Genomic DNA, 15,823 nt, shown 5'->3' with positions numbered 1-15,823 from the left:
TTACAGATAAAACCTCTTCTATCCTGCTGCACTGTGTATATCCCCGAAAAGGCCATACAAAGATATCGGTGTTGTGTAATTCCTTACCGAAAGTTATAGTGCTTTCTCCGAGGGTCCACAGAACCGCCATCTCCCATGATGTTAGAGTAGAAGACACAAAAGAAGTTTATTTTCTGTCAACCTAAAGCGTTGTTGGAAAATGTTCTCCTAAAGTAGCATGTCCATAAGAGGAGGAAGAATCTATGTTTTCATAACAGTCTGATCCTTGGGGTAATGTTAAACAATTAGCAACATTAACATGGGGCAATTAGCAGGGGTGTTCCGTTGTGTTGACTGGTCCACGTTTAGATATTTTTATGTAGAACTCCCTATACTGTAGTAACATTTTAGTTGTTTAGTACCACTAAGTATCGTCAGAGCTTCTTATCCTAAACATCATGGCTTTAAGGCCCACATTATATGGTATGTTGATTTTTATTGAAGGGGTTCACTCACTGAAATGTAACTGTAATGGTTCTTTTTCCACTCATCACATGCACAATACCGGACACCAGTCCAGTTTATTACCATTGTAGCCTATTTGTGAATTTCTTGTATTATGGAGAGCTGCATGAAATGTCTTTCATTTTAAACGTGTCTTTAAATATAATGTTATTGAAAAGGCATGGTATTTGGCATTACAATGGCACAAGCTGTATAATCTTTGAGTAGCCAAAATTGCAAACTTAAAAGTCATAGGTAAACACTGGTAGAAAAAAAAAGTAATAACGGTAATTAAACTTACATCTTGTCGGGTTTTCAAACTTCCTCAGGAATGATTAAGCCCATGGTCTTCACTGCTGTATTGGAATTGGCTTCTAGTGGAGCAGGAAACCAAATGCCCCAATGCCAACAGCCCTTATTAACTCCTTCCAAGTGGGATGTATTTTCAGGCAGTCAACTCTTTTTCACATGCCGCTGCTTTCTGGGTAGGCTAAAGGCAGTTTCCTGGACTACTTATTTTATCCACTTCCTACCTTTTACAGCTATAAATCTAAAACCAGCATTGCTTCATAGAAACATCCTCAGACATTTCGTTCTGAATACTGCCGATACTTGTAACATAATAAAAAGGCAGCACAGAACCTTAATTTCAGCCAGTCATAGGAACCTTTCTATCTCTTCTGTGATGGAAAGACCATATGGACATCTTTCTACTTTAGCTTCATCAAAAGTGGGTCTTGATACAGGGCGTCACTATGCGTCTCTGCCAACCAATCTGCATTACAGCAGGAGAACAGCCAACTGGGCCATGTAATGCATATTACTTATGAACCAGATTTTTATGTCTGTATTTATTACTTCTAGAATTATAGAGCACCATCATATTCCTCGAAGCTGTACAATTTGTATGTGTGCCGAGTACATTGTTTACAAATCTATCAACTTTTAAATTGCTGTTATGTTACAGTAATAACTTTTTGTGAAGCATTAACATTTCCAGAAATAACACACTGTTTTACAGCATATGCTCCATAATTCTTCTCTTGCATACTAACTATGCAAGGGTCTCTTATGCAAATATATCCTTTTATGTATCCATAGGTGGCTTGCAGCTACCCAGTTTGAACCCCTTGCGGCAAGAAAAGCGTTTCCATGTTTTGATGAACCAGCGTTTAAATCCACATTCCTTATCAGGATCAAAAGAAACGAAGAGCACATTTCTCTTTCGAATATGCCAAAGGTAATTTTGCAGTTCTGATGTCTTAGCTGTGTGAGTTTTCAGCACGTGCATTAACAGGCTTTATAAATAATATGTCAATAGCCGACTGTCAGTAGAACTGATCAGCTTGATGTTTTTTAAAGGAGCATAGCAGACAATACATTTACGTATGTATATAGGCTTTAAGGCGATATCTTTTCCCCTTACAAATATTAGGATGGATTGATAGGAATCTCCCACTATGCATTCCCCTTCTTTCCTTGCCCCCCAGCTCTTTGGCGTGCAGAATATGTATTTGGCTGAACACATCTCGTGCTTAAAAGTGCACACGATATACTCCCTGCCAGCTAGCTCCAGGCCCGGCACGTGTGAGGGGTCCACTGGGTCTAAAGAGACCTCCTGGATCCATGCGCAGAAAGTTCTCCCATTGATTCCAGAGCTGCAGCATACTGCCTCCCCGACTCTGTGCCGTTTGTGCCAGTTGTGGTTTCTTGAAGCATCTAATTGCTGGGTGATGGAAAAAGACATTAAATGTATAGAGAGGATTAATATACAAAAAAGGCTAAGCTATAAGGTAACCCTGTGTTAGAGTTTGAATGATGGTTGGACTGTAACTTTAAGCTCATCAGACCCCACAGCATTTAACGATATACAAGATGTGTCTATGTAATGTGCTCAGTAAAGTTGGTTTGCTTCTTCAGTCAAGTATCAGTCAAGGTTCAATAGTTTAGATAAAACCAATTTCGTAGATTTAAATTATCTCCCTTTACATTTATTCCACTATGTAATCCACTAGTATTTGAGGATGAGCATCACTTTGTTTTTTATTGTATGGATAGAAGGAACAGTCAAACTATGTTTTGCTTTATTACATTTCAGATAGAAACAACCACTGTAGCAGATGGTGTCCTCCAGGATGAATTTTCTACAAGCGTGGCTATGAGTACCTATCTGGTTGCTTTCATCGTAGCAGACATGAAGAACGTTTCAAAAGAAACAAACGATACGATGGTAAGTGATCTTTCTCAATGATTGAAATGAAAAGAGCTGCAGGGTATTCGCCACATAACTTAAAAACAAAACTTACAACGATGAACAGCCTCACAAAATCAGTCAGTCTGTGATAGCCGTGGGTTCTCATTCCTGCATGAGGGGATAAAAAATAATTCAATAAGCAGAGGAAGAGGACAGTACTCCTTACAAAAAACATACATGCAACGTCACATCAAGGGGAAGACTGGCAGTGCTTTAACAGCCCTATGTGATATATATATATATACGCGATATATACGTGTATAGCTGAACGTACAAAACGTGGACCTTCACACAGGAGACGTTGGGCTTCCCTTGATTTGACGTCTGTGGATGTATTGTAGGCTGGTTTGGATTCACTGTAGGGGTGCAGCCTTCTTCCTCCGAATAAGTTATTGGGAGGCAGCTCCTGGTTATTCCACCACAACTATTATACTTTCCACTCGCTCAGCTCCTCCTTAGTTCTGCTTATTAGGTCTTATTATGCCCTCTTCCTCTCACACCTTGCATCCAGTATTTTTATTTTTTTTTTATCCAAAGCCCACCTACTCACAAATACCTTGACCCCCATTCACATTGTGCAGTCACCTTTCTCATCCTTATCGCCAACCCATCTGCTTCTACCTACTGGTCTCCACCATAACGTGCCTCTCCCTGAACGTAGTGTCCCCGTCTCCCTGATATCCAAGCAGTCCTTCCTTAATGGCCACCGCTGCCCTCTTGGGAATACTTGACAGGCGACATTGACTTAAATACACATCAGAACACAAATAACACCTAAAGAACTCCTGATTTGGTCTTGCAAGACCCCTGAAAAGGGCAGAGGTAAATCTAAAAGTCCGCTCTTGTTCCAGGCAGCTAAACATGGATTCTTGAGTTTAGTTTTTTTATTGGTAATTAAAATTATACCAAGGTGTTTTGCAGGACGGTTTCAATGTAATGAATTTAGTTTTTTCCCCTCAATTATTGAAAAGTTGTAATTACGGTGGATTGTCACACATTGTTTTAATGAAGAGTTCAGTGGATCTATTTGAATCTGAGCTGTTGTACTTGGACCTGGTTAACCATACATTGGAAGTCTCGGTTATTCGGGAACAAATGTCGTTTTGGCCAAGCATAACAAAGGTTTGAAGATAACAAACCACACTGTCCTGCCTTAAACCATAAATCAATTTGTTCTGTGACAGTCTTTGGGGCAAGCCATGCTTATACCACCATGTATACTCAAGTGAGTGCACGTTTACTTAGAGAAATAAATTGAAATCCAGCTGTTTTGATTCTTTTTTTCTTGTTTTTGTGACTGTCCCAGGTGTCTGTCTATGCCATACCGCAGAAAATGGATCAAGTCCAATATGCCCTGGAGTCAGCTGTGAAGCTCTTGGACTTTTATACAAAATACTTTGAAATTAAATATCCACTCAAGAAATTAGGTTTGTAACATTATAGAGGGTACTTATAGCATTTGTTAAGATTCCACTGCTAGTTAAATACAGAAGTGCGGTTGCTTTTGTGCAGTAAATATACACCCCTGTGAAAGTAAGATATAATTGCATTATTAAACATTTATGTGCCTCTGTAAACTACAACTACCATCATCCTTTGTCAGAATGATGATGGGGGCATTGGTCGTTAGAGCCTCAAAGAGCTAGTGAACCAGGGATGCAAAAATAATGTCATACATCTGGAAATGTGTATTTTATACCCATATTTTGTTTCTTTAGAATCATTGTTGAATTGAACTCCCTTTTAGGTAAGCTGGGTGGGACATTTATAGGAGATATCCCATAAAAAGTAGCATTCTTTGACCATAAAATACTGTGCTGTATACATGAATGTAAGATAACGTTGAAGAAAACGTGGTTTCATGATTCTTTATGACAGCGCTAAAGACGTCTTGCCTGTAAAATGTAATAATTTCCTCCCAAGATTTCATTAGCCACAGTGACCATCTTTACCACAAAGTAGTGGTATAGCATAATTAATAATAATAATTAGTGTGATAAGGAGTCAGCACTTACAGGGTTAACATTTTACATTGTGATCTGGATTACAAAATACATTTTACAGTGTAAAATTATATTAAGAAATAAAACGTTTTTAATTCTGCCTGTTTTCCACTAGTTTCCCACCAACAGATGATGAATTTTCATTTTTGAAGCTCTACTCCTAGAAATGGTTATTGATTTGTTATTTGATTTGAGTTGAGAAAATAGAATATCCTGTGCCATTATTAATCAGTTTGAAACCATCTTTATTATAAATGATGCTATAGCTGTATTCATGTACTACCCCAAGAACATACAGTGGGAAGAAAAAGTAAATGAATCCTTTGGAATTACCCGATTTTCTGAATGAATTGCTCAAACAATGTTTTTTTATCTACATCCAAGTCAAGTCACAAGTATAGGCAAACACAATGCTAATTGTTCATGTCTTTATTTTTTTTTTTTTTTTTTTTTTTTTTTTTTTTAATTTTTATTTCAGATAAAAAATATATCATAGAGGATAACAGTGAGATAATGACATTAGCTATAAATTCTACATATCTCATATAGAGTCAGAATGCAGTACAAATACAACATTACAACATTAGACATCTATTACTAATCTGTATTAGTCACCATTATCCATTTATCTAAAGTGTATAGGACCAATATACCAGAGTTTACTATAATAACCCTTGGTATATTATGACCGGAGAAGAAGAAAGAAGAAAAAAGAAAAGAAAAAAATAAATAAATAAATAAATAAATAAGTTAATAAGTAAATAAGTAAATAAAGAAAAGAGGGTTTACAACATTCACACTCATACCCCATTCATACTAATCGAGTCTCCAGAGTTTCGTTATTTCCATATATTAATATAATTTAATGGCTATAGTCAGTGAAAAGATTAGGATGTTTTATTAACCAAGGTCTCCACACCTTATCAAATTTATGTAATTTCTGGTACGCGAGATAATAGCCACGCTCCATGATACATTGATGATTAATTTGGTTAATTACGTGATCAATATTAATAGGTGTTTTCTGTAACCAATGTCTAGCAATGATTATTTTCATTGCTAATAAGCATTGAATATACAATGCTTTTTGATTAGCTGAAATGTTCAGAAGATTTAAATGTAACAGCGCACTTTCAGGTGTGGGAGTTATGTACCTATTTAAGAGTTCTGATATGATCTTAAATAAATCCCTCCATGTATGTTGTATCTTGTTGCAATTCCACCATATATGTACATATGTGCCTATATCTAAATCACACCTCCAACAAATAGGAGTAGTGTTACAGTTAAATTTAGCTAATTTCGCAGGTGTCATATACCATCTTAATGTTACCTTAAAGTGTAATTCTATCATATTCAAGCAATGGGAGAATCTATTAACTTCTACTAAGCTAGTTGTCCAACTTTTTTGTTCAATTACAATTTTAAGGTCTTGTTGCCAAGACTTTTTAATAGAATTTTCAAAAGGGGTATCTAGTGCTTCTATCAGAGAATACCACTTCCTCAACCCTTTAACAATTACTTCTGAAGAAAACATATCGATGATATTTTGATTTTCCGGAGAATTCTCTGCCCCGTATATATGGGTCTTTAGATAATGACGAATTCTATATATAGTAAAAATTTCAGAATCGTTCAACTTGAAATCTTCCTTAAGACGGGAGACAGTGTTAAATTTATTTACGCTATATAAATCACTAATTTTCTTAGTGTTAAAGTTCTCCCAATTTCTAAGGCTTAATGATGGGATGTTATTAAGAAGTATTTCCAAAGGTGCAGACATAACAACCTTGTTATGAAGTCCTATTCGATATTTAAAACGAATCCAGAACTCTATAGTGCTTTTTAAAGATATAGGTAGTATGTTTAAGATTGATTTTACTTTATCCTGGTGTTTCCAAAGTAAGCATTCTAAGTTTGTCATTCCTATCAATTCTTGTTCAATCAGGAACCATTCCTCTTCTAGACTATTTTTATATTGCAGCTTCATTATATGGGTAAGTATACTGGCCTGAACATATCTATCTAAGCATGGAACATTTAAACCTCCATTATTTCTACCAGCATATAAGATCTTCTTTGAAATTCTAGGCTTTTTATCCGCCCATATAAATTTTTCAATACTTTTTTGGAAATCTTTAATCCAGAAAACAGGAAGTTTAATAGGAATCATACGCAATAAATAGAACCATTTTGGGATAACATATGCTCGTATAACGTTCATTCTTCCCATCCAGGAAATGAATAATCCTTTCCATACTGTTAATTGCTGTATTAATTGGTCACGAAGTTTCCCATAATTAATTTCAATTATTTGTGTTATATTCAACGGGATAGTAATTCCTAAATATTCAAATTTTGTAGATTCCCAAGTAAAATCATATTCTTCCATTAATCTCATTTTTATATGTTCTGGTAGATTCATGATAGCTGCCTGGGTCTTTCTTGTATTTAATTTATAATTAGAAAATTCACCAAATAGTGTGATTTCTTCTATCACACTATTTAAAGAATTAATAGGGTCGTACAATGATATCAAGATATCGTCGGCATACAGGCTAATCTTATTTTCTATATTTCCTATCGTTAACCCTCTAATATCTTTATTATGTCTAATCCTTGCCGCTAGAGGCTCAATAGTTAAAATATATAAAAGAGGAGAGAGAGGGCATCCTTGCCTAGTACCATTAAATATTTTAATCCAATTAGATGTAAAACCTTGTCCTATCACTTTGGCACATGGGTTTGAATAAAGTGATAATACTGAGTCAATAAACCCTTTCTTAAAGCCATAAATATTTAACACTTCTTCAATAAACGGCCAATTGACCCTATCAAATGCCTTCTCTGCATCGAGGGCCAGAAACAGAGAAGGCAGTTTATAGTTAGAGGCATATTCTACCAAATCAATAATTTTGCGAACATTGTCATTAGATTGCCTTCCCTTTACAAATCCAGTTTGATTTCTATTTATTAACTGGGGGCATACCTCCTTTAATCTCTCAGCTAATATTGATGAATATATCTTTGTGTCTATATTAATCAACGATATTGGTCTGTAATTTGCTATATATGTTTCATCTTTCCCAGATTTAAGAATAGGAATAATGGATGCCTCAAGCATCCCATTCGGGAAAGTCCTAGAAGTTCTAATATCATTAAATACCTTAGTCAAGAGGGGTATCAGAAGTTTCATTAGTTTTTTATAAAACAAAGCTATATAGCCGTCCGGACCTGGAGCTTTATGTACTTTTAACGAATTAATTGCTCTACGTACTTCATCCTCTGAAAAGGGGCTATCCAGTTGTTCCGCTAAGTTTTCTGATATTTTCGGCAAATTAGCTTCTCTCAAATATTTCCTCATTTGCTCCTTATCTTGATTTTGAGTTGGTATGTGGTATAAATTGGAATAGAACTCACCGAAAGCTTTCCCTATATCTTCGGGATTGAATACAAATTCATCTCCATTCTTGATTTTATATATTCTAGCTTTGAGCCTCCTTTTTTTTAATTGATTCGTAAGCAATTTCTCTGCTCTATTACCTAAGTAATAAAATTTTTGTTTCATCTTAATTAGATTCTGATTGGCTATATTTAAGAGGCGCTGTTGAATCTCTTTTCTTATCTTAATCATGTCTGAAAAGACCTGATCATTAGGGTTATCTCGACATTTCTTTTTAAGATTATTCAAAGAGATATGTAAGTCCGACAATTTTTGATTGCTTTTCTTTCTATTATAAGCTTCTCTCTTAATTAGATACCCTCTCATGACACATTTGTATGCGGCCCAAACATTTCCCAGGCTAGTATCGTTGGTAAGATTTTCTTGGAAGAATTGAGTTGATTTCTCTATAATAAATTCTAGACCATCTTTACTTCTTAAAAGAAATTCATTAAGTCTCCATGGTTGCGGGTTCCATCTATACTTTTTATTGATCGCAAGACAAACCGGGTCATGATCGGACCAAGCTATATTCCCTATCGATATCTTCTTACAATCCTGTAGTGCTTTAGGTTTAGTTAAAATTAGATCTATCCGTGTAAATACCTTATGCCGATGGGAAAAAAAGGAAAAATCTTTATCTAAAGGTCTTAGAGCTCTCCAAATATCATATAGCTCATTTTTCCCAAGAAATTCTTGGAAGGCTTTAGATAACCTGAGTTGATTACAACCTTTACGCTTTGGGGTGCTAGTACTATCCCAGTCGGGGTCTAATACGCAATTAAAGTCCCCCAAGCATAAAAATGTTCCCTGAATATATTTATGTATTTTATGAAAAATAATATTGAGAAAATGTATCTGTTTAGTATTTGGGGCGTAGATATTTAGTATAGAGAATATTTTATCGTCTAGTTTACATATAACAAACACAAATCTGGCCGATAGATCTTTTTGTCTGTATATAACTTCAACTTTGATCTTATTAGATACTAAAATGGCAACCCCCCGTTTCTTTTCCCGCGTTAAAGATGAATGTTCTATCAATATAAATTTCTTACTATTTAGCCTAAATATATCACTACCTTTCAAATGTGTTTCCTGAATACAGCAAACATCTATGTGTTCTTTTGTCAGAAAGTCATAAAGAGATCGTCTTTTATGTGGGAGATTAAGTCCTTGTACATTCAATGTAGTAAAATTAATTAAATCTTCTCTGTTTCTTGCCATTAATATTTTTAATATGTTTTAACCATTTCCCTCTTGGAGACTCCAAATTCATACATCTATCTTTCATTAATCCCTTGCAACACACATTCATACAACTCTCACACTTACACATTAATGTGGAAACCATAGTACTCAGTCCTCCCGGTAGGTATAACCCCCTTAAAAAAAAAAAAAAAAAAATATAACCGGAGTTAAAGTACGTCCACCTGTGTTGAGCCACGAGAAAGGAGACAAATTAATAAATACCCAAATGACTGGATAGAGAGCGAAAGGGAAAAAAAAAAAAAAAAAAAAAACATTACTATACCAAAATAAATACAGTACCACATATTATCTTAACCCTTAATCTTAATCTTCACCATGATGCTCTAGCATTGATTTTATAAAACCAATATCCATATAACAGGTGAATACATGTTATCTCATTCTTGTGAAGAAAAAATTATCTAACATTATCACTTCATGTGTATCTTAGGCGTGTATCTTATAATATGCTTATATTTAATTTCCGTCTAATTTTATGTATTTGTGTAATCTTGTACGTACGTTTCTATATATTTATATTCTTACTATATATAAAAAAAAAAAAAAAAAAAAAAAAAAAAAAAGAGAGACAAATATAACAATATCTCTTCATATATATCTTAAACAAATATCTTATGTGACATGTTTGTGTTTAATTTCCACCAACATATATATTTTATATTACCATGTGCTATATTTTATATTATTGTGTCCCATATACTGTTTACCTCTGTGTGTTTATGTTCTTAGTTCTATATCAATATAACCTATATCACCTCATATTATCTTAGCTATTAACCTTATTCAATACCAACGTGTTATATCGTTAGTTCCATATAACAACTCTATATAACTGGTGGATACGTGATATCTCCTTCTTATAGTGAGAGAAAAAAAAAAAAAAAAAAAAAATATAACAATATCTCTTCATATATATCTTAAACAAATATCTTATGTGACATGTTTGTGTTTAATTTCCACCAACATATATATTTTATATTACCATGTGCTATAATTTATATTATTGTGTCCCATATAATGTTTACCTCTGTGTGTTTATGTTCTTAGTTCTATATCAATATAACTTATATCACCTCATATTATCTTAGCTATTAACCTTATTCAATACCAACGTGCTATATCGTTAGTTCCATATAACAACTCCATATAACTGGTGGATACGTGTTATTTCCTTCTTATAGTGAAAAAAAAAAAAAAAAAAAAATATATATATTTTTGTGCTGTCGTGTACTATATTTTATATTGTCGTGTCCTATAAGGTCTTATGTTTGCCTCTGTATGTATATGTTCTTAATATCGTCCCTTATTAAGGGAAAAAAAAAAAAAAAAAAAAAAAAAACTCCCTATCCTAGTCATAGAATGCTAACCTACTTCACATAGGATTATCTTTTAACCACTGCTTCACCTCTTCGGCTGACGACATTTTAATTAATTGCTTCCCTATTTTAATAAATAGTTTAACAGGAAAACCCCAATTATAGTAAATTTTACGCTCTCTAAGAACTTTTGTCACTTCTTTAAACTCCATCCTCTTTTGTCTTGTGTCGGCAGATAAGTCCTGGAAAAAAAGTAGATTTTGAAATTTGTCCCTTCGAGGTATATAGTCTCTAGATGCCTTTAAAAGTTTTTGACGTGTGTAAAAGGTTGAGAAACGTATAATTATATCTCGGGGTAGAGATTCTGCAATGTTCTTCGGTTTTATCGTCCTATGTACTCTTTCCAATTCTTCCTCTCTTATGTTTCCAGGGACTTCCATATCTTTAAATAGCTCTTGAAGATAGCCTCTTAGGGATTCTTGTTTAATATCTTCTGGAACACCTCGGATCCTTAGGTTCTTCCTTCGTGATCTGTCTTCCATATCTATTAATCTTTGTTCAAGAGCTTTAATGGTGCTCTCCTTTCGGGTTAGTTCTTCCTTAGTAAGGTTTAATTCATATTCTAGGTATTCAGATTTTTGTTCGTTTACTTTTAAGCGATCTTCTATTCTTTTGTGTTCCTCTTTCCAATCATTGTGGATCCTCAAAATTTCTTCTTTAAAGAGATTAAGTTGTGTATCCAAACATTGCTGTAGATAATCCTTGGTAATCATTTGTGTTGATTGGGCACCAGGGCTTAATGAGTGTCTTCCATGTTCGTCAATAGTAATGTCTACCGAGCATAAGGAATCCTCCATTTTTTTTGACCCTTGTGGTGAAAATAGTGTTGTAATTTTTTTGTCTTTTTTTGATTCCACCTCCTTCCTATCTCTTTTTTTATATTTCATATCGTCTTTTTTAGATGCCATTTTGAGGTTTTAGATATCTCTTCCTTATTCAGGCTGGATTGGGATTATTGGTGTGAAATTATATTTCAAAGGTATAAGCAAAGTAATATAGAGTTTATATTCCTCAAAAGCATTTACCAGCAGACTTATATACTGTATCTTTTCTTTTCTCTTATTTTAGAGAAATTAAATAGTAGTGCTGCTTGTGGGATATACTGTAGGATATATTAATAAAGTAAATACTTCCCATAACCTTAGATAGCTTCTATAGATATCTCTAAATCTTGCTTGGTGTTATTTTATTTTAAAGCGGCGCGGTTGATATTCAATCTCAGCAATCTTTTGTACTGTATCTTTTCATTTCTCTTATTTTAGCGAAAATAGTAGTAATTGTAAGATATGCTGTAGGACATACTGATAGGGATAGTACTTCCCATATTATTAAATAACTTCTATGAGTCTCTCTGGATCTTGCTTAATCTTATTTTAGATTCTTATTTTTGAGCGACGAAGCTGGTATTCAGTCTCAACAAAAAGCATTTCTTGGGGACAGTATGCAATGTATAATCATATAGATGTATATTAGTATTTAAGGATTTTAGTTCCACACAAACACCATTAGTATTAATATTGGCTTCATCGGATTCGGCGTTGTCAACAAATCGTTTTTAAGTGTCTTCGCAATAGAGTAGCAGAAAAGTTCGGTAAAAAAAAAAAAAAAAAAAAAAAAAAAAAAATCGCCAATTAACTCCACAAGTCCCCAATCGCGCTTCACTTAGCTTCACTTAGCTTTCCCTGGTCTGTAAATTTGACCGCCATCCGACCATCCATAAACAAAATCTTCCAGAGCCGCCAGAAGCCGCCAAAAGCCACAAACCCGCCGAGTCACCAGGCCGACCAGCCGTCTATTACTTGCCGCTTGCCGCTTGCCGCTTGCTACTTGCCGCTCGCCGCCAGTCTTTCACTGTTCGCCAGTCTTTAGCTGGCCGCTTGGTCGTCTCTTGGCAGCCGCCCAGCAGCCGCCTCACCTCGCCGCCCGCTCCACCCGTTCCGCCACCGACCCGGAGAGGAAACTGCAGGGAAACCGCAGGGAAACCGCATTCAAAGCCGCAGCCGGAATCCGTCCATTCAGTACGGTCAGTAGGCCGCTACATCACTCGATCCTTCTCCTTCTCTCTGCTCACGCGCTCCACCTCCGTGCGCGTCTCACGTCATCACGTCCATTGTTCATGTCTTTATTGAACATACTCATTAAACATTTACAGTGCTGATGGAAAAAGTAAGTGAACCTTTGGATTTAATGACTGGTCGATCCTCCTTTGGCAGCAATAACCTGAAACAAGTGCTTCCAGTAGCTGCACAATGTTTGGGAGGAATTGTAGACCATTCATGCTTACAGAACAGCTAAAGCTCAACCGTATTGAGTTTAGGGTCATGGTCCTGCTGCATTACACAACTTCTGCTCTCTGAATCCTCCTCCGGTGAACTTCTGCGCGTAGACTACCTCCACCGCTGCCAACACTTCCGCCGGGGCTTCTATGACGAAGCGCCGGGATAGAAGCCCCGGCAGAATGGGCAGAGGTTGTCTACGCGCATTGCGCAGATGTCCACGGCTGCCCCCGCTAGACACCAGGGAGTCTGGGGATGCATTGGTAAGTCTGGGAGGGGGGAGCAGAGTGGCATACCAGGGGGGTATAAAGCATATCTAGGGGGCAGAGGGGCATATCTATAAGTAAGGTGCAGCCCTACATATGCTGACTGTTTTACTATTCCACTAATGTGTATTTTTCCTTTAAAGATACATTTTTCTTTAAAATAGCACCAAACTTTAAGGATGCGGCCTATAATCGAACCAGTACGGTAGCTTGTAGAACTACCTTTCCCTGCAATAACCTGAAGTGATCGTTTTCTCTATGACTTTATCAGCCTTTCACATCGTTGGGGAGGAATTTTTGCGCACTCTTCTGTAAAACGTTGCTTCCGTTCATTTGCGGGCACTTGTTTATGCACAGCACTTCAATCAGGTTGTGGTCTGTATTTTGACTGAGCTATTGCAACACCTTGTTTCTTTTCTTTTCCAGCGATTCTGTTGTAGATTTGCAGGTGTGCTTGGGATCATTGTCCTGTTGCATGACCTAATTATGGCCAAGCTTTAGTTGCCGGACAGACGGCCTCACGTTTGACTCTAGAATACTTTGGTATAGAGTGGAGCTTAAGGTCAAAATCATTGACTACAGGTTCCCAGGTCCTGTGGCTGTAAAACAAGCCCAAATCACAACCCCTCCACCACCATGATTGACAGTTGGTATGAGGTTTTTTGCTGAAATGCTTTTTGGTTTTCACCAAACATGGTGCTGTGCATTATGGCCAAACATTATCCACTTTGGTCATATCTGCCCAAAGGACATTGTTCGAGAAGTATTGTGGTTTGTTCAGATGCAATTTTTTGAGAGGAGAGGTTTTCTCCGGGCAACCTTTCCAAACAACCCATACTTTTTCAGTCTTTTTCAAATTTTTGTTATGAACTTCAACATTTAACATGCTAACTGAGGCCTGTAGAGTCTGAGATTTAACTCTTTGGGGTTTTTTTGCGATTTCTCTGAGGTTTGCATGGTCTGACCGTGGAGTCCACTCTTGCGAAGATTGTCAACCATCTTAAATGTTTTCCGCTTTTGAATAAACTTTCTCACTGTAGAATGCCTTATAACACTTTCCAGATTGATGGGCAGAAACCATTGCTTCTCCAAGATAATTGCTGATGTCTTTCTTCCTTGGCATTGTGTTAACTCACATATGAATGCTCAGGACCAGCAAACCACTAAAACTTCAGCTTTTATCAAATTCAGCTTGCTGATGATCAGTTAATCATGGGCATTTGGTTATTATTAGTTATTATTCTAAAGGGTTCACTTACTGTTTCTTGCCCCTGTATAGGATGCGTATTATTTTTCATTCTACTTAGAAAAATAAAAAAATAATTGAGCTCTGCTGCATATTCAGCAAATGTTTTCAGCATAATATTCTATAGCTAGACCTCAAAGTTACTTTTTAGGGGTGCTATAGCAGGAGAAGGTGCCTTAACCCATTGTATGTCTATGCTCCTACAAAGTCATTTTTACTTTGACTTGCTAAACCTGTGTGCGTTGGCTATAATTTGGTGTAATGCTGCAGGCTCTTCTGTGTTTGCTGAACCATTTCATTTGCATAATTGTAAAATTATGCTTGTCGGGTCTTTTGAAATCATTCAGGTTGATTTGTGTACTGATTAGCTATTTTGATTGCGAAAAAACTTGCATAGGTTGTTGGAATTTTTCATTAGGTGATATAGTCGTATATTGTAGCATCCCGCTTGTACGATCTGGGGTGATCATAGGTGATTTGGCCGGATAAACTAACATTTTTTATTATCTTGAACCAATTCAGCTTTAATGCTCCTTATAAAATTATCATTATATTCATAATGAAAAAAATCTATATTCAATATTTAAAGCAATTTTTTTTTTTATAAATATAGATTTGGTTGCTATTCCCGACATCCAAGCAGGAGCAATGGAAAACTGGGGGCTTATTACATTTCGCGAGACCACCCTTCTCTACGGTGAGAACATCTCTTCTGTTATGGATAAACAAGAAGTCACCATGGTGATTGCACATGAATTGGCACATCAGGTAATCATTTTTTTAAAACTTACCTCCTCTTCAAGAATGTTTTTTTTTAAATCTGTACACCAGACGTCGTTGAGCTTTAATAGGCCACTGACCTCCGTAGCGTTGCTCCTTCATGCCCCACAGTATGACTTCGTGCATGAGGAGTACATGCAGCACCACGAAGGTACAGGGGTATCAGGTCATGCTGCTCTGGACCTGGCCTTTGGCATCCCCTGTATTAAATATATTACTGGAGCAGACTGTTAAATTATGTATTGATTTTGTGCTTTTATATATTGTGTATTATAGTGGTTTGGAAATCTGGTGACCATGGAGTGGTGGAATGATGTTTGGCTGAATGAAGGCTTCGCAACCTACATGCAGTATTTTTCATTGCAATCTGCGTTCCCAGATCTAAATGCTGTAAGTATATACATGTTAATGCTGCTAGCCTTCAA

At 36.1% G+C, this 15,823-nt stretch overlaps 1 protein-coding gene across 1 annotated transcript in view; it reads left to right on the top strand.

The window, feature by feature from the left end:
• Nucleotides 1–15,823, top strand: part of LNPEP (leucyl and cystinyl aminopeptidase) — a 52,890-nt gene that overhangs the window by 11,338 nt on the left and 25,729 nt on the right. The window contains exons 4-8 of the mRNA XM_053474740.1: nt 1,585–1,723; nt 2,582–2,713; nt 4,044–4,164; nt 15,232–15,386; nt 15,675–15,788. Coding sequence (XP_053330715.1) covers nt 1,585–1,723; nt 2,582–2,713; nt 4,044–4,164; nt 15,232–15,386; nt 15,675–15,788 — 661 coding nt within the window. The remainder of the gene's footprint in view (nt 1–1,584; nt 1,724–2,581; nt 2,714–4,043; nt 4,165–15,231; nt 15,387–15,674; nt 15,789–15,823) is intronic.

The sequence above is a fragment of the Spea bombifrons genome, chromosome 1, assembly GCF_027358695.1.
Source record: "Spea bombifrons isolate aSpeBom1 chromosome 1, aSpeBom1.2.pri, whole genome shotgun sequence".
NCBI classification, from domain to species: Eukaryota; Metazoa; Chordata; class Amphibia; order Anura; family Pelobatidae; genus Spea; species Spea bombifrons.
The sequence above is the reverse complement of the archived record's forward strand: the minus strand, read 5'-3'. Positions and strand labels throughout refer to the sequence as shown.